This window comes from Kogia breviceps, chromosome 2 (genome assembly GCF_026419965.1).
Source record: "Kogia breviceps isolate mKogBre1 chromosome 2, mKogBre1 haplotype 1, whole genome shotgun sequence".
Taxonomy (NCBI): Eukaryota; Metazoa; Chordata; class Mammalia; order Artiodactyla; family Physeteridae; genus Kogia; species Kogia breviceps.
In genome coordinates this window covers 168,228,326-168,253,802 of record NC_081311.1, presented here as the reverse complement: position 1 = coordinate 168,253,802, position 25,477 = coordinate 168,228,326, and the positions used below count along the sequence as shown (strand labels likewise).

At 39.9% G+C, this 25,477-nt stretch overlaps 1 protein-coding gene and 1 non-coding gene across 2 annotated transcripts in view; one reads left to right on the top strand and one right to left on the bottom strand.

Annotated features, from left to right (window-relative positions):
* Positions 1–25,143, top strand: part of MPP4 (MAGUK p55 scaffold protein 4) — a 40,916-nt gene extending 15,773 nt beyond the window's left edge. Inside the window, exons 10-21 of the mRNA XM_067027546.1 lie at positions 1,577–1,641; positions 3,910–3,927; positions 7,022–7,060; positions 9,159–9,179; positions 12,481–12,495; positions 13,629–13,670; positions 15,637–15,807; positions 17,559–17,639; positions 20,721–20,814; positions 21,525–21,633; positions 22,644–22,778; positions 24,594–25,143. Coding sequence (XP_066883647.1) covers positions 1,577–1,641; positions 3,910–3,927; positions 7,022–7,060; positions 9,159–9,179; positions 12,481–12,495; positions 13,629–13,670; positions 15,637–15,807; positions 17,559–17,639; positions 20,721–20,814; positions 21,525–21,633; positions 22,644–22,778; positions 24,594–24,785 — 982 coding nt within the window. The 3' untranslated portion in view covers positions 24,786–25,143. The remainder of the gene's footprint in view (positions 1–1,576; positions 1,642–3,909; positions 3,928–7,021; positions 7,061–9,158; positions 9,180–12,480; positions 12,496–13,628; positions 13,671–15,636; positions 15,808–17,558; positions 17,640–20,720; positions 20,815–21,524; positions 21,634–22,643; positions 22,779–24,593) is intronic.
* LOC131751674 (U6 spliceosomal RNA) lies at positions 23,579–23,682 on the bottom strand. The gene has a single exon (XR_009334246.1). It is a non-coding gene; the product is annotated as a U6 spliceosomal RNA (small nuclear RNA).
* Positions 25,144–25,477: the final 334 nt, after the last annotated feature.

The window sequence follows — 25,477 nt, the reverse complement described above, 5'->3', positions numbered from 1 at the left end:
GGGCCAGATTAGACAGGGAGTCAGATATAACAGTAAATCAAGAGAGGGACAAGGGAGTGATTTTAATGAAAGACCATGACATTTAAGCTTGTTAAGGAGGGAGGTGACAGGGTAGGGTCAGTGGAAAGGAAGTCAGATCAATGGATTATAGGTCCCTATGGGGTTGATAGATTATTGGGGTTGGGAAGATAGGAGGTGCTGGTAGAAGAAAGGGATGCTGGAAATAGAAATTATATAGAGATTGTAGTTTTAGGTACTGAAAGGCCTAGGGTATGACAGTGAGATGCAGTGGCTGAGGTCATTGGAAGGTCATTGGAAGAGAGGAGATCAAGGAACCAAGAGGCCAGGGTGTTGGAAGGGGCATCTTTGTGCCTAATAAAATCATCATGCATCATGACAGAGCAGTGTTAAGAGCATGGATGTTAGCAGGAATGATCTGAGAATGGCTTCCAGAAGAGTGGGGAAACGGCTTTCAAAGTGAGGGCGTCTAGGGAAGAGGGCTAATGGTCTGGAGATGGCCAGGAGAAGCAGGACACAGACCCCACCTCCAGGCCCCATGGAGTGAGGACCTCATGCAGGGTTGTGCTGGGACCAGCTCACAGAGCCTTCTCACCCTTCTCTCTCTGTGCACCCTTCTCACACCCACGGTCGGTGACGTCGGGGTGGCAGCTTGAAATCAGCCCCAATGGGAATATTGACACTAGAAAAATCTGCAAAGCTGCACATGAGGACTCATCTCCCCGGGGCTGGTTTACCCACACACCACCGGGAGTCGGAGAGGAAAGAGCCGCCTCTCAAAAGGGGTAGGGGAGCAGTGACCTCAGGGGGACCTGGGTTTACTTAGAACAAGAAGGTGAAGGGCTCACTCAAAGTGCAGGAGGAGGTTTGAGAGATTTCGTTGGAGATTTACTGCCAGTTCCGGAGGGTGTGTGAAAGGGCTTCAGGGAGCGGCCAGGTGGTGGATGGAGCCTTACAGGGATTAAAGTGCAGAGGATAAGGGATGACCTGAGGACACACACAGGGATAAAGCCCTAATGAGATTAGTCCTCATGGTCTCAGAGCAGAGAGTGGCAAGGAGATTCCTGTGGGGGTCTTGCAAGGAGCACACAGAAATGGCAGGTTTACTAGATTAGCGCACAAATAAAGGACAACGGAAGGAACTGAAATCCATGTGGCTCTAAAGGGACTGTAGAGAGCATCAGAGCCTGGGAGGGAAACCAGAACATGCGGTGAAAATTCTGAGACCAGCTGGAGCAGGCTATAACATGCCGGAGAGGCAGGTGCCATATGGCTCATGCAGTGAAGCTCTGTGGCATGTGCACTAGTGGTCGCAGGCCAGATTTTCACCCTAAGTCAGTGTGACTCTGAAAAGATGCTGTGAGGCGGGAAAGAATGATAAGAAAGGCCATGCATTTGGAGAATGTATTTGACAGTGTGTTTGGAGGTGAAATCTCCTTGTTCACTTGGTTGGAAGCAACAGAATTCTAGGAAACGTTCTGTCCTGGATTTATTTCACCAGGGTTAACCTGGATTAATTTTTTTTTTTCCTTCTCACAGTGTATTTCTTTTTGCATAGGAAGCAACGGGAGTTCTGGTGGTCTCAGCCATATCAGCCTCACAACAACCTCAAATCCACCATATGTGAGTGTGCTGACACCTCAAACCCATCCTGTGCATCACGAGAAAGCCAGCTCCCTCTCTCCCAGGGCTGATTTCCCGCCCAACAGAGGATCTTTAAATGTCCCCATACCCCAGATAGCCTCCTGGCAGCCATCTGAAATCCTACTATAGACATTCATTCCTTTGGATTTAGAAGAGTTTTCAGTTTGTGAAAATGCAAATGTTCCTGTGATCACTCCCCGGCTTGAAGTCCCCTGAGGTGTCTACAGCTAGTCCATACATTATACACCTACTGACAAGCAAGGCTGCAGAGCGGCACAGTGTGTATGCCTTTGATGAGTAAACATGGGACTGAATTATTATTTAATGAGTGTAGTTTGTTCACTTCACAGTATTTTAGATGGCGGTGGAGGAATGGTCAGCAAAGGGGTTCATGGTGGCAAATGCTCGTGAACGACTTACTGCCTTAATGAAGGGTGTCAGTAGCTCATAGAGCCCAGCTAGAACCTGCTGATCCAGGACCGTCTGAAATGCTCTCTGACAGGAGTTACAGAAGGCAAAGAGGTGCCCGGAGGAGGGAGAGGGAGAGGGGCACGGAGAGGAGGCTGGGAGGGCACTAAAGTAAACACAGATTTGCCCATGGAGAGTCCTCATCCACTTTACTTCTCAATTCTCTAAGCCAAAAATTATTATTTCTTTCCCTTGAAAAGATATGATGACAACTATAGAGATATTTCTGAAAGAAAACACTCTTAAAATTCCTTTACACTGACCATATTTTCATACTGTCTTTCAGTTATAGAACCATATTTTATATGGTTACAGTAACAGTTGCAATACTACTTTTTATCTTTTCTTTAACTTGACATTTTATCAGAAACATTTGTCATGATATCATCTTCATAGTGATATTTTAGTTATTTCCCCTGTGCTTTGAAAAAGTTTGTTTACCAAACCAGATTGAAGTACTTCTTTAACCCATTTTCCTATTTCATTTATCAAAGGCATGTGAAAGTGCAAACTAAGCTTCTAACCAATATCTGATAACTAGTAGGGCCACGGGTTGACATCTAACTAGCTTGCATAGTCTATGTGCCATTTCTGTTAGAATTTTGCAAAGTCCATCCTGAAAAGAGTTTGCAGCCGCATATTGTTATCCTTACAAATCTCTGAGTCCAGGAACCCCAAGTATGGAGCCACTGAGTTAAAAGGTCACCCCTCACAGGGATGTTTCTTTCTTTTTTAAAAATAATTTATTAATTTAACTTATTTATTTTTGGCTGCGTTGGGTCTTTGTTGCTGTATGCAGACTTGCTCTAGTTGTGGCGAGCGGGGGCTACTCTTCGTTGCAGTGCACGGGCTTCTCATTGCGGTGGCTTCTCTTGTTGTGGAGCACAGGCTCTAGGGCTCATGAGCTTCAGTAGTCGTGCCACACGGGCTCAGTAGTTGTGGCTCACGGGCTCTAGAGCTCAGGCTCAGTAGTTGTGGCGCACGGGCTTAGTTGCTCCGCGGCATGTGGGATCTTCCTGAACCAGGGCTCGAACCGGTGTCCCCTGCATTGGCAGGCGGATTCTTAACCACTGTGCCACCAGGGAAGCCCCAGGGATGTTTCTGATAGAGTACATCATTTTCTAAACTATCAGGTCATTTCTTTTTAACTGTTGTAGATGATATTGCAAATAAATATTATTTTGTATCTTTCTGTTCTGCCTGAATGTTACCATGGGAAAAAAAATCTCAGGAAAGGGTTACTACTCAGGATGTATAGGCAACTTTATTACTCAAGAGTTACTGAAAAATTCCAGGCATATGTTAGTTTACAGATGTTATTAAAAAGTTATTTACTGAAGATGCACTTGTAATTGTCATCCCTCTTTCTTTCCCTCCCTCCTCTCTCTCTCTCCTTCCTTCTCTTCTTCCTCCCTTTCTCTCTCTCTTTCTTTCCTTCTTTCCATTCAAGATTTGAGTTCCTAAAATATAATGAATAAATAATAAGTGCATTAATTCAGAAATGAATAGAATGCAACTCTTACAGAGCTTATTGGGATAGAAGGGAATAGGATTTTCCAGAAGCAAATAGATCCCATTTCCAACAAGGCTCATAAATTTATCGGTTTCTATAGGATATTCACTTATCATTTTGTTACTAAATCTCCATTGGATTTTTAGAGAATAATTTTGGCGTTTTGCTTTTCTTACTGTAGGTAAATTAATCTGATAAACTATAGCATAAACTATTGTGCTCGCTCTCTCTTTTTTCCCCTGCTTCAATCCTTTTTCTGTACCCAGCGATTTCTATGGAAGAAGGTAAGAAATAGTATTTGTGGGGGAAAAAAACCTCATCTCCAAAGCCTCCTAGAAATTTCCTATAGTTTTCTTAATTCACTTCAATTTCAATTCAGCTATTTATTAAGCTCTTCCTGTGTGCCTCGTAGTGTGCTAATCACTAATACCCTAATTTATGAAAAGATGTCAGTCAAAAGAACACACACTGTGTAATTGTTCTTAATACTGAGAGGAGTAAAAGAAAAGAGAACCAACATTAACAGGCAGCCCCAGAATCTAACACAGCACATGGTAAGAATTCAGTGAAAGTTGTGAAACGGACCTTCTGTTTTGTTTCAAGTGCTTTGTACACAATGTCTAAAAATAACCCTGTAATGAACTTGTTATTGTTCCCATTGTATGGATGAAAAGACTGTTAAGGTAAGAACGTTGTCAGAGGTGGCAAACAGCGCGGTCTGGATTAAAGTTGCTCTCTGTCTGAAGGGCACTACATCACACGAGCAAGAAAGCAAGATGCTGTCTGCTTGCGGAGAGGGGAAAAGAGGAGAGAAGAGCAGTCCTCTTTGCCACCATCCACATTTCACCCCTGAAATTGGAAAGGGGAGGGGGAGGAGCATGGACAGGCCTTTGGGTCTCTGTGGTCTTGCTGGGTGACAAGCCCGCTGTCTTTGTCAGCTCAGGCAGCCATAGCAAGATCACACAGACTGGGTGACTTTAACCACAGACATTTATTTCTCACAGTTCTGGGGACTCTAAGTCCAAGATCAAGGTTCTGACAGGGTTGGTTTCTTTTTTTTTTTTTTTTTTTTTGCGGTATGCGGGCCTCTCACTGTTGTGGCCTCTCCTGTTGCGGAGCACAGGCTCCGGACGCACAGGTTCAGCGGCCATGGCTCATGAGCTTAGTTGCTCCGCGGCATGTGGGATCTTCCCGGACCAGGGCACGAACCCGTGTCTCCTGCATCGGCAGGCGGATTCTCAACCACTGCGCCACCAGGGAAGCCCAGGGTTGGTTTCTGAGGAGACTTTTCTTCCTGGCTGGCAGATGGCTGCCTTCTCTCTGTGTGCTCACATGGCCTTCCCTCTGTGAATGCGGGGTGGGAGAAGTGTGTGGGGAGACAGGGAGAGGAGAGAGAAAGAGAGAGAGATAGAGATCTGTGTGGTTTCTTTACCTCGTCTTATAAGGCCACCAGTCCTTTTGGATTAGGGCCCCAACTTTATGACGTCATTTAATCTTAATTATCTCCTTAAAGGCCCCATCTCCAAATATAGTCACCTGGAGGCTAGGATTTCAACATATGTATGCATTTTTGGAGGGTACAAATCAGTCCATAACGCTCACCCTAGCCCATAGATTTATTTATTATTTATTTATTTTAGGCTGCGTTGGGTCTTAGTTGTGGCACGTGGGATCTTTGTTGAGGCATGCAGGATCTTTCGCTGCAGCACGTGGAATTCTCTCTAGCTATGGCGCCCGGGCTCCAGATCATGTGGGCTCTGTAGTTTGCGGCACATGGGTTCTCTAGTTGAGTTGCCCAAACTCAGTAGATGTGGCACGCAGGCTTTGTTGCCCCGCAGCATGTGGGATCTTAGGTTCCCCACCAAGGATTGAACCCGCATCCCCTGCATTGTAAGGCGGATTCTTTACCACTGGACCACCAGGGAAGTCCCTGGAATTGTTAATTTTGAGAGTGCAAAATCCGTGGCTCTTTTAGACCCCAGAGTTACATATTAGAAAAACTGGGACTACTTGTGCTGTTATTAGAGATTCTCTTCTGGCCTCTGTAAAACAGGAATGACAATTCTAGTTTTTGTTTGCCTTTAAATCAAAACCCTCTAGTTATGTGCTGGGAGCTAATGAGTTCACTGTTATAAATTACTGATCTGGAAAATAATCTTTAAATGAATATAAGGAATTGAATGACAATGTTAAAAATCTCAGCTATGTTACTTGTTCATCTGTGCTCCTAATCTCTATAAAACAGTATTATTTCATAAAATTTTTCATATTGCATATTTTACTTAAAAACAATCAATGATATGATCTTTAAGGAAATGTTGCTAAATTTATTATATTACTTTATAATATTATAGCTTATTATACAAACTATAATTTGCACTTTTAGAATATATAAGACATGTATTAAAGTAATATTTATTGATCACCTGGGAATTGTGGGTATTGTGCTATACTCAAGATATACAGTGCAGAAAGAAAAAAAAATTTTTTTTCAGAACATATGTTCAAATCAACTATTCTGATATTAAAAGGGAAATTCAATTTAATAAATAATTAGTCATGTGCCTACTATGTGGATGACACTAAGCTCTATAAAATACGTAAAAATTAGTTAAGATGATTTCCACTTTTCAAGGAGCTGTCTAGGAGGGCTAATAAGGCAAACACCCAAATGATTATATTACGAGGCAGAGTAGATGTGCAATAGCAGAGAATTCAAGGTAGTAGGAAGAAAATGCTGTGCAGTTCACGGCAAGGATATTCATTTTGATCAGTGTTGAGATGGACCTTGAAGTATTACAGGCTAAGGCAACAGCCTGAGCAAAGGCACAGAGGAAGAATCAATGGAGTCTGCTCTAACAGGAGTGTAAGATACAAGAAAGAGACAGCAGTTTTCAAAGCTGGGTTTGGGTCACACGGTAAAGAGCTTTGAGTATTAGGATGAACAGTTTTAAAAGTTACATTCTTTTATTCTCATACATACATTCCAGCTAAAGGTAAAAATAATTAACATTATTGAGCACTTACCATGTGCCTGAGCTTTTCCTGCATTATCTCAGTCCTATCCTATGTGGTAGGTATTATTACTACCCGCATTTACAGACAGAAGATGAGGCTTAGAGGCAAACTAATTTATCCAGTATTCAAAGGCCTGTGCTTTTAGAATTTTAACCATTCGATGTCCTGTGGCCTCCCATAGCCTACATTTTCATTTAGTACAGTAGAGCCCTTTTTATCTCTCCGAGTGAGCGATAGTTGTAAGAATAACATGATTATAGGGTGGTCTGAGTTTCATTGCCATAAGCCCATACATAGGGAATTTCATTTGTGATACTAACATTTTAATTTCAATTTTTCCCTTTCTATGCTCCTTTACAGAAGATGACATGAAGATTGACGAGAAATGTGTGGAAGCAGGTAGCATTTCCTCTTGATAGGTTTACCACCAGGAGAAATATGAAGCAGCTCAGCTATAGATTTCCTGAAGCAGTCAGTCAAAGGGGCCACAGGCCTATTTTCTGGAAGAAATGTGTAAAATAAATCCCCCACCGCAGCTTTTTTCTGTGGTTCTGACACTTGGAAGGGAGGCACAGCTGCAGGAATGTCTCCATGCTTCAGACCAACCTTTTAGAAAGTGTTCTAGAAAGCAGTCTTCTGGAAATGATCACAGGAACACACAGTAACACTCAGGTGTTGCATTCAGTAACATTCAGGAGCAACTCCTGGAAACCACGTGCTCTTTGTGAAATACTATAAAATATTGAGATATCAGGTTTTTATTTTTAAACTTTTATTTATTTATTTTTAAAACATCTTTATTGGAGTATAATTGTTTTACAATGATGTGTTAGTTTCTGCTGTATAACAGTGAATCAGCTATACATACACATACATCCCCATATCTCCTCCCTCTTGCGTCTCCCTCCCACCTTCCCTATGAGATATCAGATTTTTAAAAAGCAAAATATCTATTTTGTTATTGTTTGATACCATTTTCTAGTAGATTCTAGTATAGATCAATAGTCATGTATTCCAAATTTCTGAGAAATATATAAATACTTCACATTTCTATTCTTAGATTTTTTTTGGAAATTGGGAGAAGATTTTTCAAATCTAGTGGCAGAGCTAAGATTGGTTCAAGAATCACTAGGATTTTGTTGGAGAGTCTTTAGTCTGATAGGTGACTTTGTCTTGGCTTTATGGGTTAATCTAGCTTTTAGACATTAAATAATGATATGAAATGTTTAAATACTGGGTATTTCAAAGATTTACATATATTTCCCAGAACAACTACAGAATAATGCTGACATTATATTTATTTTACCAAGTACACATCCTGAGTTTTTTGTGTTTTTTTTAACTTGCAGTACTATTCATTTCCTTTCTGTAATTTTAATTAAAATTTTTTATTAGGTAACACATTCACATATTTAAAATTCAAAAACTACAAAAGTATATTCAGTAAAATTCCCTCTCTCTTTCTGTTCCCCTACTCAGTTTTCTTTCTTGAGGTAGTAAATGCTCTCAGTTTCTTGGGCATCCCTCCAGACATATTCTGTGCAACGATGTATATTTTTTTCTCCTCTCCCACACCCTCATTCTCACCTCTTTTTAAAACACAAATGCATGTACTCTTTGAAGGTATGTTATATACACTGTTCTGTTCCTGGCTTTTTCACTTAATATTACATATCTTGGAGATGATTCCATCATAGTACATAAAGAGCCTCCTCATATATTTTAAATGGTTTATTGGTTAAATAAGTTATCGTGCATTTATATAATCACTTATTGGTAGACATTTGAATTATGTCCAATCTTTTCTATTATAAACAATGTTAAAAAAAATGCTAAATATATCATTTCACAAATGTGTGTATACCTTAGATGCAGCACTGCCTTATGTAAGGATGTGTGTGTTGGTAACATTGCTATATATTTCTAATTGCTCTCCATATAAATTCTAGTTTTTTTATGCTTAATGTCTCTTTAAAACACTAACGAGAATCATTTTAACTGATGAGGGACTTGGTTTATCTCAGGTATTTCTCAGTCACCTAAACAACCCTAACCCAACCAAGCCATTCAAATGCTCCTTCTAGCCACACTCCCCTTGCTTATGGACCCCCCGCAAAGCTTCAAGCAAACCTCTAGCAGCAAAGCTGTATAGTATCCAACCATCTATTGGTGTTTACCATGACATTCCACCTTTTCCTTCCCTCTGAGCTTCTTTTTCATTTTATTTATTCTCTTCTATTTTATGATTTTATTTATTTATTTTAAGCTCCTGCTGTACCCCTTCTTGTCATCACAGCCCAACTGCTTATGTATACTCATTTAACGCTTTATATGCCACAGACACACCACTGAGTTGGCCTTGATTTAGGAAAAACATTTTAAAAGTGGTGTGTGTGCAGAATCGTAGGGTCAGGGAATTAGACTGTTGAACTATAGACTCAGTATGGATAGTAATGTAACTATACTTTTGGTTTTTTGCCTCCATGGAAAACCATAGATGAAGAAACATTTGAATCTGGTAAATAAAACATGAATATTTTATACTGATTTTTAAATGTATATTCCAAATTTTGGTATAACTTAAAACACTTTTAATGATACAATAATTGCTTAAAGACATCAACAGTATAGTCATGAGATATTGTAAACTTCACCATAAGCAGTGCTTCTCATTAGGGACATTTTGGAACCCTATGGGGGCATTTTTTGGTTGTCACATTGATTGGGGACACTACTGGTATTTAACTGGTGGGAGTCAGGGATGCTAGATGATCTGCTGTGTGTGAGACCATCCTGCATGACCTCCTGAATGTCCTGCTGGACAAAACTCATTAGGAATCTGAGTAAGTAGTTCTTTAGTACACAACAATGATGTAAGTTTTCACAAGATGTAACATGAAAAGCTCATTGGTTTAGAAGACAGTCATTATGGAGAGAGACATTTAAACAGAATAAAGACATTGCCTTGAAATTACTGAATAATTTATTCCACATATTCTAACCCATACTGATATTAAATCAACTGGAAAGTGAGGTATCTATACCAGACCAATTATTTTCTTTTTCTTTAATATGTTATTGCCATTATTGATGACACATGGTATCATCAAGTGTCTGTTCCTCAAAGTAATGTAGATGTTATTAGTAACAAAATAAGCCCCATGGAGTATTTTGAAAAACTGGCAACCTTTTGGAGCATGTTAACATTACTAACTTGCTTCCAAGTATATGATGTTTCCTCATTTTCTCCATTTCGTCAGGGCTTTGGCATATTACACCTACCTCAGTTAAGGCAATTTCCCTCTTTCCCATATATACCAGTAAATCTGGTCTGTTATCAGAACACTCTTTGTTCTAGTCTCTACTTGTTACTTTGCTCTTCTACTTTTCTATACTTCATATAAGGACTATTTTCTGATCTTCTCACTTCCTTTAAATCCATGCTTCTTCAGTATAAGTAGGTATAAGCATCTAATAGTTTATGTCTTCTAGAGAAGCCATGCCCAAAGATTTATATTTTGAAATATATACTTTTTGAAACACGTACTTTTAAAACATAAATTACTTCCTTTTAATTTTCCTTTACATTACAGTTAGAACATTACGTTGCTGTTTTAAAATGATGTGTTAGAATATAGCTATGAATTTCATTTTTTAAGCTTAGAGAGATTGTTATAAATATTAGTTATAAAAGAAGATAGCATTGGGACATCCCTAGCGGTCCAGCGGTTAAGACTTCGCCTTCCAGTGCAGGGGGTGTGGGTTCAATCGCTGATCGGGGAGCTAAGATCCCACATGCCTCATGGCCAAAAAACCAAAAACATGAAACAGAAGCAATATTGTAACAAATTCAATAAAGACTTTAAAAATGGTCCACGTCAAAAAAAAATCTTAAAAAAAAAAACAAGTATTGAGACACATGGAGTTAGGAACTACTCACCTAAATTATTTATATACCATTTATGTTGTTTCTAAATTTCCTATTGGAAATTTAGAACAACAAGTTGGCTTATTAGGGGTAACCTTTTTTTTTTTTTTCCCCCACACTGTTGCCCAGCTTGTGGGATCTTAGTTTCTTAGTTCCCGGACCAGGGACTGAACCCGAGCCATGGCAGTGAAAGCAGCAAGTCCTAACCACTGGACCGCCAGGGAATTTCCTGTTAGGGGTAATTTAATGATCTACACTTGGTTCAATGTTTGGGATTGGTTTAATTTTTAATTCCTCTGGATTATAGTCATCCTTCTTTGCTTTGTTCAGCGCATCATTTTGTTGGGAGACAGTCTACATGCCAAAGTTGTGGTTGAGGCTTAGGGGTATTGTGATGTCTGTGAAAGGAGAGGCAGTGTTGCAGTGGTCAGTGCCATGGACTGCAGCCGGATTGTCCAAGCATGAATCCTGGTCCAACTAGCTGGGGGTCATCTGTCACTTAACCTCTCTGCCCTTCAGCTGCCCATGTGTAAAGTGGGAAAAATAATTTATATAAGTAAAGTGCTTAGAATGTAAGTGCATGAGTGTTAGCCAGCCATTTTAATGAAGAAGTAATAGGGGCAATCAGCAGCTAGTTCTCTAATAACAGCACTGCAGAGGAAAGTGTGCAGCTGCCCTTAGTTACTGCAAAGCACTCCTTCTGGACTCCTCTTAGTGGAAAGAGTGAGGACTCTCAAGTACATTATTCTGAACCCAGCTCACTTGGGAGCTCAGTTAAGGAACAATTGGCACCCAGCTGGCATTTTTTTTCTCAATAAATAACGACAGTCATTCATGATGCTTAATTCTGTTATTTAGAGCATTTAATGGGCAGTTAAGTTCCTTCAGTTTTGGTCCCAACTCTTCTCTGAATGAAGTATCATGTGAACCTCTTTGGATTTCTCTGGATGGTATAGTCTAATTAGGAATGCCATTTTAAAAAACAGATAGGGCTTCCCTGGTGGCGCAGTGGTTGAGAATCCGCCTGCCGATGCAGGGGACACGGGTTCGTGCCCCGGTCCGGGAAGATCCCACATGCCGCGGAGCAACTAAGCCCGTGAGCCATGGCCGCTAGGCCTGCGCGTCCGGAGCCTGTGCTCCGCAACGGGAGAGGCCACAACAGTGAGAGGCCCGCATATCACAAAAAAAAAAAAAAAAAAAAAAAAAAAAAAAAAAAAAAAAAAAAAAAAAAAAAAAATAAAAAAAATAAAAAAAATAAAAAACAGATAAAAACACCCCCCCCCCCAACAAAAACCAACCAAACAAAAACAGGGGTGATGGATGTTTCAAGATGTCTAGAAAACAGTACACTCTGTGTTCAGTTGCACCTGTCTTCAAGGGACCAGCTGGAGATGGAAATGTGTGACTGGACCCGGACAGGTAAGGAATGAGGACACTTGGGCCAGAGGCTGTTGCAGAGCTTCCCCAGTGGCCCTTCCACCACTTCCTCGCCTTCACAGGGCTGCAGCTAGATGGCCTCTGGGAGAGAAGGGAAGAGGTTCAAATTGGTTGCCTTGAAAATTTCTCTTTCAAGCCCCATTCTTTGCTAGCCAAGTAGAGAGGAGTCTGCATGGATAGAAAGCCTTCAAGGAGAGTCTAGATAAACAACTTGTAGGAAAAGTTACTGTATGCTGGGCAGCAGAGGCAGGTCCAACGAGTTTCTGAGTTTCCAGTTGTGTGTTGTTCATTTGCCTTGGCAGGTCTTGCCCAGGTTACAACTTTCTCTAAGGGTGACATGAATGCCTCACTTGTGTCATTTGTCTTTATTGTTATTTGTCTTTATTTTGCCAACTTGATCTTCTCAAAGGCTTAACTTTTTCATGTCTATTTCTTCACTTATCCAAATATCCAGAGGAACTTTCAGAAGGTGACTACTCATTTTTATGTCCTTGATAAGCCAAATAGAGCTATGTTTGAGATCTTTCAGTGCCTCAACATGAATACTTGACTGGACATATTTTAAGATAAGATATGATATTTTAAGGGTGACATCAGCGATGAGATATACAATGTCATAGAAAATATTTTTAAATGAACAATGAAAGTAATTAAGCTTTATCACTGTATCCCTAAGTAAACATTTCCTTTTAAGCTTATTTCCAATTTTCAGTTAGAAAAATATGATTACTTACCAGAAGATGGAATTGATTTTGGTGTGTTTTCTTTATATTTTAAAATGGGTGTTTAAACACAAAGGTTAAGAAAGAAAGGTATATGTCCGTTCATTCTATGAACAAATGCTCTTTCTATATTATTTCAATGATCAGAACAGAGTTGTATAAGTGAAAAAGAATACATGTTAGTAAAAAGTAATTTGAAAATGATATTTTAATAATATTTTTTCCCAGAGTTTTGGACAATTTTTCTGAGACCCCAGTGGAAGCAGAGACAGAAGTTTAAACAAGCTCTAGATGTTACTGCTGGGCACAGTTTTCCTAACTTTTGTCTCTCAGAGTCCTGGGCAGTCAGAAACAGTTTGCAGCCATAAAATAAATACTAATTTCATACAGAATGAATGACTTCATAAGGAAAAAAAATAAAAACCCATTTCTAATAAGGAAATTAATTATAGGACCTACAGAACACCATATCTATGAGTTAAAGCCAAGACCAGTTTGTATGTTTCCTTTTTTGAAAATCAGTTTTCTTTGAGTACATTTAAAAATGTATACCCAAATTTATGTTTTTACTATGACTCAATATCTTTCTTATAACTTTAAAGAAGACTATGATAGTTTTTTGTTCCAACCATACTAGACAGAATATATTCAGTGTATTGCTAAATTTCTGGATAGTGTCTCTATATAGTTTGGTGCATGTGATAGGATGGAAAGTGTTTAGGACATTTTTCAATAAGGCACTCAAGTATAAAGTCAGCTGTGCTGCCATCTACTGAAATAGTGTCTCTTGAAGATTTGAAGATAATTTCGTGCATCCATTCTAAGTAAAGTTCTCGTTCTCCTCTGCCATATTCTGTTCCTGCCACTTGCTGTGTTACAGACAAGGAGGAATTCGTTGGCTATGGCCAGAAGTTCTATATTGGTAGGTAATGATTAATAAAAGGTGGGTCTTTGTCACTTGCTAAGTTATATTCATATGAATATAACTTATTATGTGAATTATGAATGAGCCTGACTCTTCTGAAAGCTTCTTTTGCTGATGGATGTTCCCAAACTTGTTCCTTGTTCTGGTTTGTCTCTATGCTTTTTTAAAAAAATAATCAGTATTCTGATGTGTTGATCATTTATTGTAATTCATCTGGTTTATATTGGATATCTCCTAATTATTCATCAGACACAAGTCTTTTGTTTTCTTCCAGTCTGTTCCATAATGTATTCACCTTACTCTGAAGAGACCAATTCTCTGACCACTACACTTATTTTTTATGTTCACGTTTCCATGAGCTGAGCAGAGCTTTCGGAAAGACCAGGCACCTTCACCATTCATTTAAAACCATGCTGAGCTTCCTCCTTATGCGAGACAGTGGGAAAACAGCAGGGCTGCAGGGTCTGTAAAGCAGAATGTTGGTCCCCAGGTCTGGATGCACATTGGAATCATTGGGGAGCTTTAAAAAACATGGGGCCACTTTTCTGCATCCCTTCCTGAATAATTCAGCCCAAAAGCCATTAGGCAGGCTGAGTAGGGTAGGCATCTACACAAATGTGGAGAAGAAGCAGCCTAGAGTGGGGCATCAGAGCTTTAGCAGGGTGGGGAGGGTATCACTGCAGGGGTGATGGCGGCCTGCAGCAGGTCGTTGGAGCCAAAGTGAGTGGGGCAGCCGCCATCACTTGGGCCCTGACACCTCACAGCCTCTATAAATATGCCCCCCTTACCTAGTTTGGGCTTGGCACTTCCTGCCAGGCTGCTGGATACTATGCGTCCCCCATCCTGCCCAGGTGCTGTTAATTGATACAAGAAGTAAATGTATTGAGGTTAATAAGAGCTAGATTTCCCACTCTTCGAGAAAGGAGTTACCCATATGGAAAGGAGGAAGGCTAGAATGAAAACTGTAGTGTCGAATTGGCATTGTAGGCATTGGTGTGAACTCACGGTGTTCAACCCATATAGATACAAGCCATGTAAACATGTGCGTATTTATATATTCACATATAGTCCCTAGCTCTGTCTTCTGACAGGACCTGGGAACGGCTCTGAAAATACCAGAAAGCCCTGTGATTCCGTAGGCAGATTATGTGGGATTCTAGGAGTTCGGAAATCACCACTAAGATGTCCAGCTCTGCCACTGAGCACACAGTGGTGGGCAACCACCTAACCTGCCTGTGTCTAAGTGTATCCACCTGCAACATAAATCACATCATGTCACACCCAACTCTCCACCGTCCGGCGACTTTCCATCCCACTTTGACCACAAGCCAACACTTGACCAAGTCTCTGTGTGGCCTCCTGGCTTCCTTTCCAAGGCCATTTCCTACCACTCTCCCTACTGCTCACTGCCCCTCGGTACCCAGGCCTCCTTATCTTCCTCAGGCACTCCAAGCAAGATCCTTTCTCTGCAGCTTTGCAATGCTGTGCCCTCAGCCTGCACTACTCTTCCCCACAGACGCCTCCTCACCTGGCTCCGTTACATCATTCAGAGCCCTGCTCAGTGTCGACTTTTCAGAGACGCTTAAATGAATCACCAATCTGAAAAAGCATCCTGGTCGCTATCCACTTACCCTTCTTCTAAGCACTTACTTTTTTGTTGCAGTTTATTTTTCTCTCTCCTCCCGCATGAAATGTAAATTCCATGAGGAAATGGCCTTGGTTTAGTTGACCACTGTATCCCCAGCACCAATGCCCGGCACACAGCAGGCGCCGGATGCAACTTAGAGGTCACGTGGGGGCATTTTGCTGTTTTCCTTTGTATTGCTTCCTATCTTCTACCTTCAGACAGATGTGTGTTAATTAACTCTTCCAATCACAGTCCCCGCATGCTCCGTCAGGTGTGAGGCAGGAAGCGACATCTCCTGCCCTGGGTCTCACGTCCTGTGCGTGTCTTCCCTCGCAGCCGGTTTCCGTCGCAGCATGCGCCTCTGCCGCCGCTGGTCCCACCTCAGCCAGCTGAGAGCCAAGGTATGCGGCGCCAGCACCTGCTCCGGCGCAGCGGGCGCCCCGTACGAGGAGGTGGTGCGGTACCAGCGACGCCCTGCAGACAAGCACCGCCTCATCGTGCTCGTGGGTATGTCCCCGAAGGCAGTGTCTCCTCATCCATGGCGATGCTCTCCTGGGTTCAGTAGTCTTGCATTGGGAGTAGTGGTAAAAGTAAGAGTCTTTATGGACCTGCATATAAACACCTTAAAAAAAAATAAAGCCTGTTTTTTATGTGTGTTTATAAATAAAACGTTATGGATCATGCTTTTATTTTCTACAATTGAATGCGGCATGCCATGGTGTATATGAACCTGTGTAATAACAAGAGGTAGTATGATTAGCTTATAAGAGAGATTTTTAAAAAATATCTGGTTTAGAATTTGTTCTATAAGCATAGATGAATGTTTCCCCTCAGACTGGATCATTAGTCTATATTAGAAATAAAAATGCTGGGCTTCCCTGGTGGCACAGTGGTTGAGAATCCGCCTGCCGATTCAGAGGACACGGGTTCGTGCCCCAGGCCGGGAAGATCCCACATGCCGCGGAACGGCTGGGCCCATGAGCCACGGCCGCTGAGCCTGTGTTCCACAATGGGAGAGGCCACGGCAGTGAGAGGCCCGCGTATCACAAAAATAAATAAATAAATAAAAATGCTTAAGATTCATTCCCTTAAGAAATTTGTAACCATCTCCTTTAGAAGAGTGCCTAAAAGTCTTCTGGACTGTGTCTTTGGTGCTGAAGAACAGGGCAAATATAGTGCTGGGATGATCTACTTTTTCAAAAAATTTATTTTATTTATTTTTGGCTGCGTTGGGTCTTCGTTGCTGCGCGCTGTCTTTCTCTAGTTGCATTGAGCAGGAGCTACTCTTCCTTACGGTGCACGGGCTTCTCATTGCGGTGGCTTCTCTTGTTGCAGAGCATGGGCTCTAGGCACGCAGGCTTCAGTAGCTGTGGCACATGGGCTCAGTAGTTGTGGCGCACGGGCTTAGTTGCTCTACAGCATGTGGGAGTTCCCTGGACTAGGGCTCGAACCTGTGTCCCCTGCATTGGCGGGCGGATTCTTAACCACTGCGCCACCAGGGAAGCCCTGAGATGATCTACTTTGTGACCAAGATCTCTTCAAAGCTGGCCACTGCAGCAGTAGGAACTTACCTCTTACTGCCATCTTCTCTGTGTATTCCAGTTGTGATTAAGGCAGGCCCCTTTGGAGCAGAACAACATACCTTACAGCTCGGACCAGCTACAGAATTTTTAGGATGCTGGGCAAAATAAAAATGCAAAAGCCCCTTATTCAAAAATGATTAAGAATTTCAATGTGGGAGCAGAAGAGCATTAAGCCAAGCTCAGTAGCCTAGGCATGGGCTTGTGGACCACACAGTTCTCTGCTCATGAAGCCAGCCCTATCTCCAGTTGCACATGGGGGTGCTGACTCCACCATCTGTCAGGAGATGTGTCCTTGAATTCTGTAATTGTGGAAGCTGGTTGTGATGTGATAGGAACTTCATGGGAAGGAAAAGGCAGCTTGTCTCAAATGATCTGACTCGAGGCCAGAGAATTCTGAATATCCAACATTAGACAAAGTTTGCTGGTGTGACAGGTTCCTGCAATTCCCTACCTCACTTCTGAATGTTGGAGAAGTGTGGGTTACTCCATGGGTTACCAAGAAAATTCCCAAGAGTTTTCTGGGGTTATTTCAATTCATGAGAATGGAAACTATGTTATTTCCCCAATACCATGTGCTCTCAAGGGTCTTCAACAGGAAGACTGAAGTGATGATTTCATCACATAACTCTACTTATCCACCTCTAATAATTTCCATATGTGGTGTTTTGTGTTTAGGACCTTCTGGTGTTGGAGTAAATGAACTGAGGAGACAACTCATTGAACTTGATCCAAACCGTTTTCAAAGTGCTGTGCCACGTACGTTTACTTTTTCTTTCATAGGGGTTCATGTTTTGGTAGAACTTTCTTTGCCTCTGCAGATGTACTCATCTCACTTAACTATGTTATACCACCTTTGCTGTAAGAATATAAGACACGAGATAGTCCTCAATATTTCTAACTATATTTATTTTAATAGAGGAAATTGATTTACTAGCGTGTAGCCTAGCTAGGCTTTTAAAAGGTGACTCTTCTTTTCATTTTTTAGCAATCATATAGATAACCTTTCAGGAAAACTAAACATTTAGCAATAATGGCTAATATTCATTCAGTACTTACTATCTTCCTGGTGTTGTGCTTGGCTCTTTAAATGCTTTATCATATTTTAAATTTTAATATATGCACTTATAATTTTATATAAACTATAAGTATTATACCATCCAAGCTGGAGGAGCATGTGGGTGTGGGTGCTTCCCCTTCACCTCCAGGCAAGAGAGAAGAAGTTAGGAAAACCACTTAAAGAGCTTAATATGTGTTCCCTGATGTTTGGGAGACACAGAAGACTGGTGTCAGAATTATATCTGAAAAATCTAAAGGATGAGAGCTTAGAGGAAGTGGCCAAAGGCTGTATTTTGGGAGGTAGCTGCCCTTTTAGAGTCTGTCACAGCAAAAGAGTTGTGATTTTTCCCAAGGACCAGATCTGGGTGGATAACATGGAAGAAAGTCAGCTCAGGGTTGTCTTGGTTCTTGCCCAAGAGGAAGCCTCTGTAAAAGGAGGCCAAAAGTGAACCCCCAGATACCCAAGAGTGTGGAAGAAATCACAGATGGCTAGGTGAAATAGAGATGGATTTGGGATATGCAGCAGTGCTGGTGGTGGTGGTAGCCTCTACAAAATTACCCACTACATCCTCTAGGAGATAAATAGCCAGATTTAAACATCTGCCAGGTCTAAAAGGAGCCAAGAGCAACCAGCACCAGCATCAATTAAGTAAGAATTTTCCTGCGCTTCTCGCCTCTCCTCTCTCTCTCTGCATTCTAGCCTTGCAGAGTTATAAAATTGGGGGAGGAACAGTAGAAATGCAATGAAAGGGAAGAGAAGAACTGAATCAAACTCAGTTTCCTGACTTCTGACTTCTCTGATGGCAGGCTTCCCTGGGTGAGGCCAGTCTAAGCCAGTTGTGGGGAGAAGAAGCCTAAAATATAAATGAAGTTCATAATTTCGATTATTACATGGGAACGGAATTTTAATTATTAAATTGAGGCTGAGTTTTTGGCATGAATGATAATGAACTTTTTTTTAAAACCTAAGAGCAATCAGGAGAGTCACGGGAATTTCATACAGGGCCAGGGAAAACAAAGTTGTTTTATGATCACATTCCATAGGTTGTGCTTTCCAAGTACAGTTTACATATGTAAGAATGGACACTCATCTCAAAAACAAAAACTAATAAAGAAATCACCATTTTCAATAATCTGGATAAAAATAAAATGCCCACAGAACACAGAAGAATTGTAAGTTGTCTGGATAACCATCATTCAAAGTGGGAATATGTCACCCATATTTTGCTTTTTAAATTTAGTGATCAGTTTTAAGCTTAAAGTGAATGCCTTAAAATGAATTATGCACCAATTCACAGACTTTAACCTACTATATAACATATAGTCCAATAGAAGCCAAGGAGAAAGGGTCATCTGAGGCTTATATGAACATAATTTACTATCACCTGAGAACTAGAATTTTTTTCAGTACAAAGCTTTAGAAGAGGAACTTCCCTGGCGGTCCAGTGGTTAAGACTCCACGCTTCCACTGCAGGGGGCGCAGGTCCGATCCTTCGTTGGGGCACTAAGATGCCGCATGCTGCGCAGCATGGCCAGAAGACAAAAACAAAAATGCTACAGGAGAAGTGGCATAACTGTAGGAACTATAAGGATATAAAGAGAGGCTTGAATAAAGAAAAAATAAAAATGATCTCCAGATGACCTTTGCTTTCTGGGCTTCTTGAAGTGTCCGGAACTCCTTTTATCATTTAGGGCCTGTTTCAAATTCCTGCTTGGTTGTTTCCATGTGTTGATATCATCAGATGTTGATCTATTTCATCCTTAAACTTTATCAAATACAAATACATTTTTTTATGAATAAGGAGAATTTTTTGTAATACAGGTTAAGGGACTAGCAGCTTTGCAGTAGATACAGGTCACAGAGTTGGAACCGTGTCTTATTCATCTTTGTGTCCTAAGAACCTAACATGATAGCGGGAACATAGGCACTCAGTATACGTTAGTTGAATAAATGGATGAGCAGACAATGAATCACTTTAGGTATTCAATGAACTCCTATGCTCTACACCAGGTACTCTTTAGGCTGAAGAATCTATAATCAAAGTGGTGATATCAAAGAATCAGACTGAATCCAGACTCCACCAATCTTTCCTTTCTGGAGATCACTAAAACTAGTCACCATCTCACTTGGATATTAATGCATCTGGGCAAAACTGCAGACTGTCATGAGCTTTCTCCATTTCAAATCTGAGACAATCTGGCATAATAGGAGACTTTAGTCTGGGAGGAGTCAGGACACCTAGGTGCTTGTTTTCAGCTTTGTTTTTCATTTGTTTTATTCATGTGAGCAAGTTAGTTACTCTCTAAAATCTTCAGTTACTTACCAGTAAACTACAGATAATAACCTTTTACCTAGCTACTAATGTGAAGGATGAAATGAGATCTTGGGAAATGCATTATCTAAACATAAGATATTGCTGGTTTTGCTACCCGGGGGGCCTGAGCCACCTTAGGGCTCACATATACTTCACTACTTCCTGTTCTGAAGTAACAGCAAGAGTTCCCTTAGGGCCTTCTTATCTTGGCTTAATACATAATACACTCTGGTCTAGTTTATACCACGAACACTTAACAAAGGCTTATGATTAGCTGGTTTTGATATGAGAACTTCTACTTTCTTACCACCAGTCTGGCTCCCTTTTTTGGTTCTAGCGTTCAATTTATCTATCTGTTTATGTATTAATTAATTTATTTTGATCAGACATCTTTATCCAAATGCATATGGGTAATAAAACATTTTGAAGATTCTAAAATCTTTTTAAAAATTCCCTTTTTTGTCAGATACTACTCGTTCCAAAAAGAGTTATGAAATGGACGGCCGTGAGTATTACTATGTGTCAAAGGAAACATTTGAAAGCCTCATGTATAGTCACAGGTAAGCTAGACGTCCAGAATCTGATTCTCCCCTCTGGTTGTTTAACGTTCAAAATAGAACCCCTATTTTTATGCATTGTCCAAAACTCCTGGGGTAATTTTTTTGCATCTGGAACACTGAGTAAGGAAATGTATATTGATTTACTAGTACACCAAATCATTGAGTCTGGAGAGGGAGCAGAACTGAGCTGCAGATTTTAGAGAATTTGAAGAAGTAGTTAAGTCCTAGATCTCCTAACATATTTTTTTAATATCCACTAATTCATTTTGTGCTATCAAGGTCCACATATTTTATTCTATTCTGTTGGAGTTTATGTTATTACTAATAATATTTTACCTGTAGAAACAGTTCTTGGTTTTTTTTTTTTAGACAAGTTTCTTTTCTTTTTTTTTAAAAAAAATTATTTATTTATTTTTGGCTGTGTTGGGTCTTCGTTTCTGTGTGAGGGCTTTCTCTAGTTGCGGCGAGCGGGGGCCACTCTTCATCGCGGTGTGCGGCCCTCTCACTGTCGCGGCCTCTCCCGTTGCGGAGCACAGGCTCCGGGCGCACAGACTCAGCGGCCATGGCTCACGGGCCCAGCTGCTCCGCGGCATGTGGGATCTTCCTAGACCAGGGCTCGAACCCGTGTACCCTGCATTGGCAGGGAGATTCTCAACCACTGCGCCACCAGGGAAGCCCCAGTTCTTGTTTTCTTTGTCCCACGCTTGCAGGATGCTCGAGTATGGTGAGTACAAAGGCCACCTGTATGGCACTAGTGTGGATGCTGTTCAAGCAGTCCTTGATGAAGGAAAGATTTGTGTCATGGACTTAGAGCCTCAGGTGGGTCTGTGGTGGAGTATTTCCCATCTCCCCAAAGTAATGAATGCATGTCGTCCATTTTACGCACATGCTTTAGGTTGTAGTTGAGACACTATTCTGTTAGGATAAGACTACTTCCCATATCTAAAGACCAGGATCCTACTTGAAGGATCAATTGCCATTATCTTGTCTTAGGTGGGGAAAAAAATCTAGTTTCTCAGACAAAACAAACCAACAAACAAAAAAACAGAACTGAGCAGGTAGCCATAAAGAAAACTAAGGATCTTGCTTTGACCTTGATCACAAACGCATCAAGGTAACTTCTTGTGGAGGGAATAACATGTTGCTTTACACAAGATGGTGAGGATCCTATGTTATCATATCGATAGCTGTCTTCCTGAGACCATATGTGGAATAGAGCAGGAATAAGTGAGTTAAGGTAAGATAAAAAACATACAACGTGTAGTCCAAATTTTTATAATCCTGTATTTTCTTTGCATTTTCTGTAGTCATGTAAAAATATACCTTGTGTGCTAAAGAAAATCAGGGGACATGAGATTTGTTCTCACTTGGTGGTCAAACTGGTGGTCAGTGTGAAGATGTCAGTTTTATCCGGTTTGAGACAATGGCAAGAGGAAAGGGAAGTGAGGGTGAAACAGAGCTGATTGGCCTTGAGAGTCTGTCCTGTCTTTTCCCCATGAAATCATGTATAGAATCCTATTCTCAGATTTCAATAAGGATGTCATAGCTAGCAAGAGGAGGAACCAGTATTTGATCTTAATTTTGATTCCAGAACTCCATCTCTTAATTATTAAAATGTTTTTTAGAGTTGAGGACTTGGGAGCACATGAGAATATACTCTGGTTAAAAATAACTGCTAATTTCTGTTCTTAGAAATTTTGAGAACATTCATGTTGATTCTAGGAAATTAGGACTTCTGTTTTTAGTTCTTCAATCTAATGCTCTCCCAACTGAGATATTTTGGTTGCTAGGACTTCTGTTTTAAATGTGCATTTAATTTTTCTGTGTAGGGTATTCAAGTGGCTCGAACCCATGAACTGAAGCCCTATGTCATATTTATAAAGCCATCTAGCATGAGTTGTATGAAGCAATCTCGGAAAAATGCCAAGATCATTACAAACTACTTTGTGGACATGAAGTTCAAGGTAAGATACAGAGGAAATAGATGAGTGTATTGTGGGGTTTTTTTCCTAGTCAAAACTTACTGTTTTGTTTCCAGTGTCCCTATGTTAAGGAATATAATTTTTGTTTCTAATGAAACAAAAATTTATGATTTTTGTTTCATTTATCCTCTTTACTGGACATCACTTATAGATATTAAAATAAAGTTTAATAACTACTATAAGGCTACTCATTATTTTTTCTCCTCTTTTTGGGTTTAGCTTTTAAAAAAAGGCCCTCAAGCCACAATTTGCAGTCACACAGAAATTGGGTGTGTGTATTTTAAATAGATTATTTATTTTACAAAAGCATTTGAATTTACTTTAAAATGCTCTAGTCAATTATCTCATCTGTAATGTGAGATACCTTTATAAATATATATTAAAACACAAAGGATGTTTATTAATGATTATAGCAATAATAGAGGGGCCAAGCCAGATGGGATTAATCAGTGATTCTTTTTCCCAGATATACATATATATTTTTTTCATTAAATATACTTTAAATATTTTAAATCATAACATACATTCAGCAAGGTGTATAAATCTTAAGTGTACAGCTCAATGACTTTTTACATGTGTATGCACCCAGGTAACCATCACTTAGATCAGATACTACATCCACTTGTTTGTGTGTGCATGTAAGTGTGTGTGGTAAAAAACATATAACATAAAACATAAAACTTACCATCTTAACCATTTTAAGTGTACAGTTAAGTAGTGTTAAGTCTATTCATATTGTGAAGCAGATCTCCAGAACTTTTTCATCTTGCAAAACTCAAATTAAACATATGGACTGCTCCACAAATTTGCATGTCATCCTTGAATAGGGGCCGTGCTAATCTCTACATCTTTCCAATTTTAGTATATGTGTTACTGATGGGAGCATGAGGTATCATTATATTATCCTTTATCTTTCTATTTTTATCTTCATTATTTTTTCAATGGCTACTGTATAAAGAAAGTTTGATTCTCCAGTTTGCATTTCAAACAGTGGAGTCTGTGGATATATTCTGAGTCTTATGGGCATTTCAAATTCTGTTCTCATTTTTATGGCAATCTAAAAAATTAACAAAATTGCTTCTGTCGTCTTATAAAGGAGTACTGCCACAAGATCTCAGTGCCTGTATTTATGTTTGTGTTTATGATTGCATTAGCAATAAGTTGTACTATTTTAATTATTGTGGACAAATAAGAAAATAGTAGCAATGGATTTAATGCATTAGTGCCAAGTGAAGGCCAAATGACCTTGACTAAATGAACATTTCACAATAGTAGAAATAGATAATATTATAGGTGAATTCAGTCATCATGAAGCAAACAGTAATAAAGGTATGCCTCATTTCGAAGAACCAGTTCATACCATCCTCATGTGCAAAGTGGCCATTTTGTATCTGCAAAATAATGTCATTCTTATCAGATTAATGCTCATTTGAAATTTATGTTCTAAGTTTTATTTATATTTAACTGGTAAAATTTCTTTGGTTTTATGTTGTATATGGTTTGAGAGCTTCAAGAGTTTAGATAATAGAGTAAGATAATTTAAGTCCAAATAGGAAGTTGAGAGGATTGGTCTGTCTACAAACTGTTACTCAATTTTGTGAAAACCTGACCTGGGAGACATTAAGTAAGACTAAAGATAGAAACACAAGTTTTGTGGTTTAGAATGGAGGACATTTATATGACATAACTGTGTTTATAAACAGTTACACAACTGAATGTAACAGCAGTAACAAACTGCATATTATTTCTATTTGTCTCATTAAGTTTGCTATGCATATTTTTCTATTTCTCTTAAAGGATGAAGATCTACAAGAGATGGAGGATTTAGCCCAAAAAATGGAGACTCAGTTTGGCCAGTTTTTTGATCACGTGATTGTGAATGACAGCTTGCAAGATGCATGTGCCCAGTTGTTGTCTGCAGTTCAGAAGGCTCAGGAGGAGCCTCAGTGGGTACCAGCAACATGGGTTTCCTCTGATACTGAATCTTAAGGAGGCCTTCTGCTTAATACTGGAGTTTTAACAATGTTCACCTATTACAGAGAGCTGGAAAAACAGCTGCAATCTAAAACAGCACTATTGTATTTGCCCTATTATAATGTGTGCAACTTTGAAAGTACTGCAGTTCGTTAATTAATCTTATTTGAAAAAAACCTGTATTGTATGGTTATGTAGAGTTATCTACTTGGCTTTCAGGGAAAAATGTGTTCCTTTACCTCATATGCAGCAATTGGTAGGAATATGAACAATGTTAAGTCACTGAATAAGAGAACCTTTCACAGATTTCACATGGCTTTTGTACGATTCAGATAAAGAGCTTTCGTAAATAAAATAAGTCGTATTTAATTTCAGAAACTGTAGTTTACCTTATGAAACTTCTGTTTTATAAACATGGATTTGACAAAAAGTACCTAGTTGACTAACTGCAAGAAAGAGGGGTTAATATACACATTTCACATCTAACATCAAACTTACAGAAACAGCACTACTCTCATTTTACACATTAGGCTGCAAGGAAAAATTATTCTTTTGATCAGGGCTGCAACAATCATTATTTTTCCCAAAAGCCAGTATCTACATTTATGCCTAAATTAGGAAAGAGCAATGGATTTTAGTGCTAGAGACCAACATCTGAGAAAACCACGGGATGAGGATGTTATTCCATGAAGTCTTGTTTTTCTTAC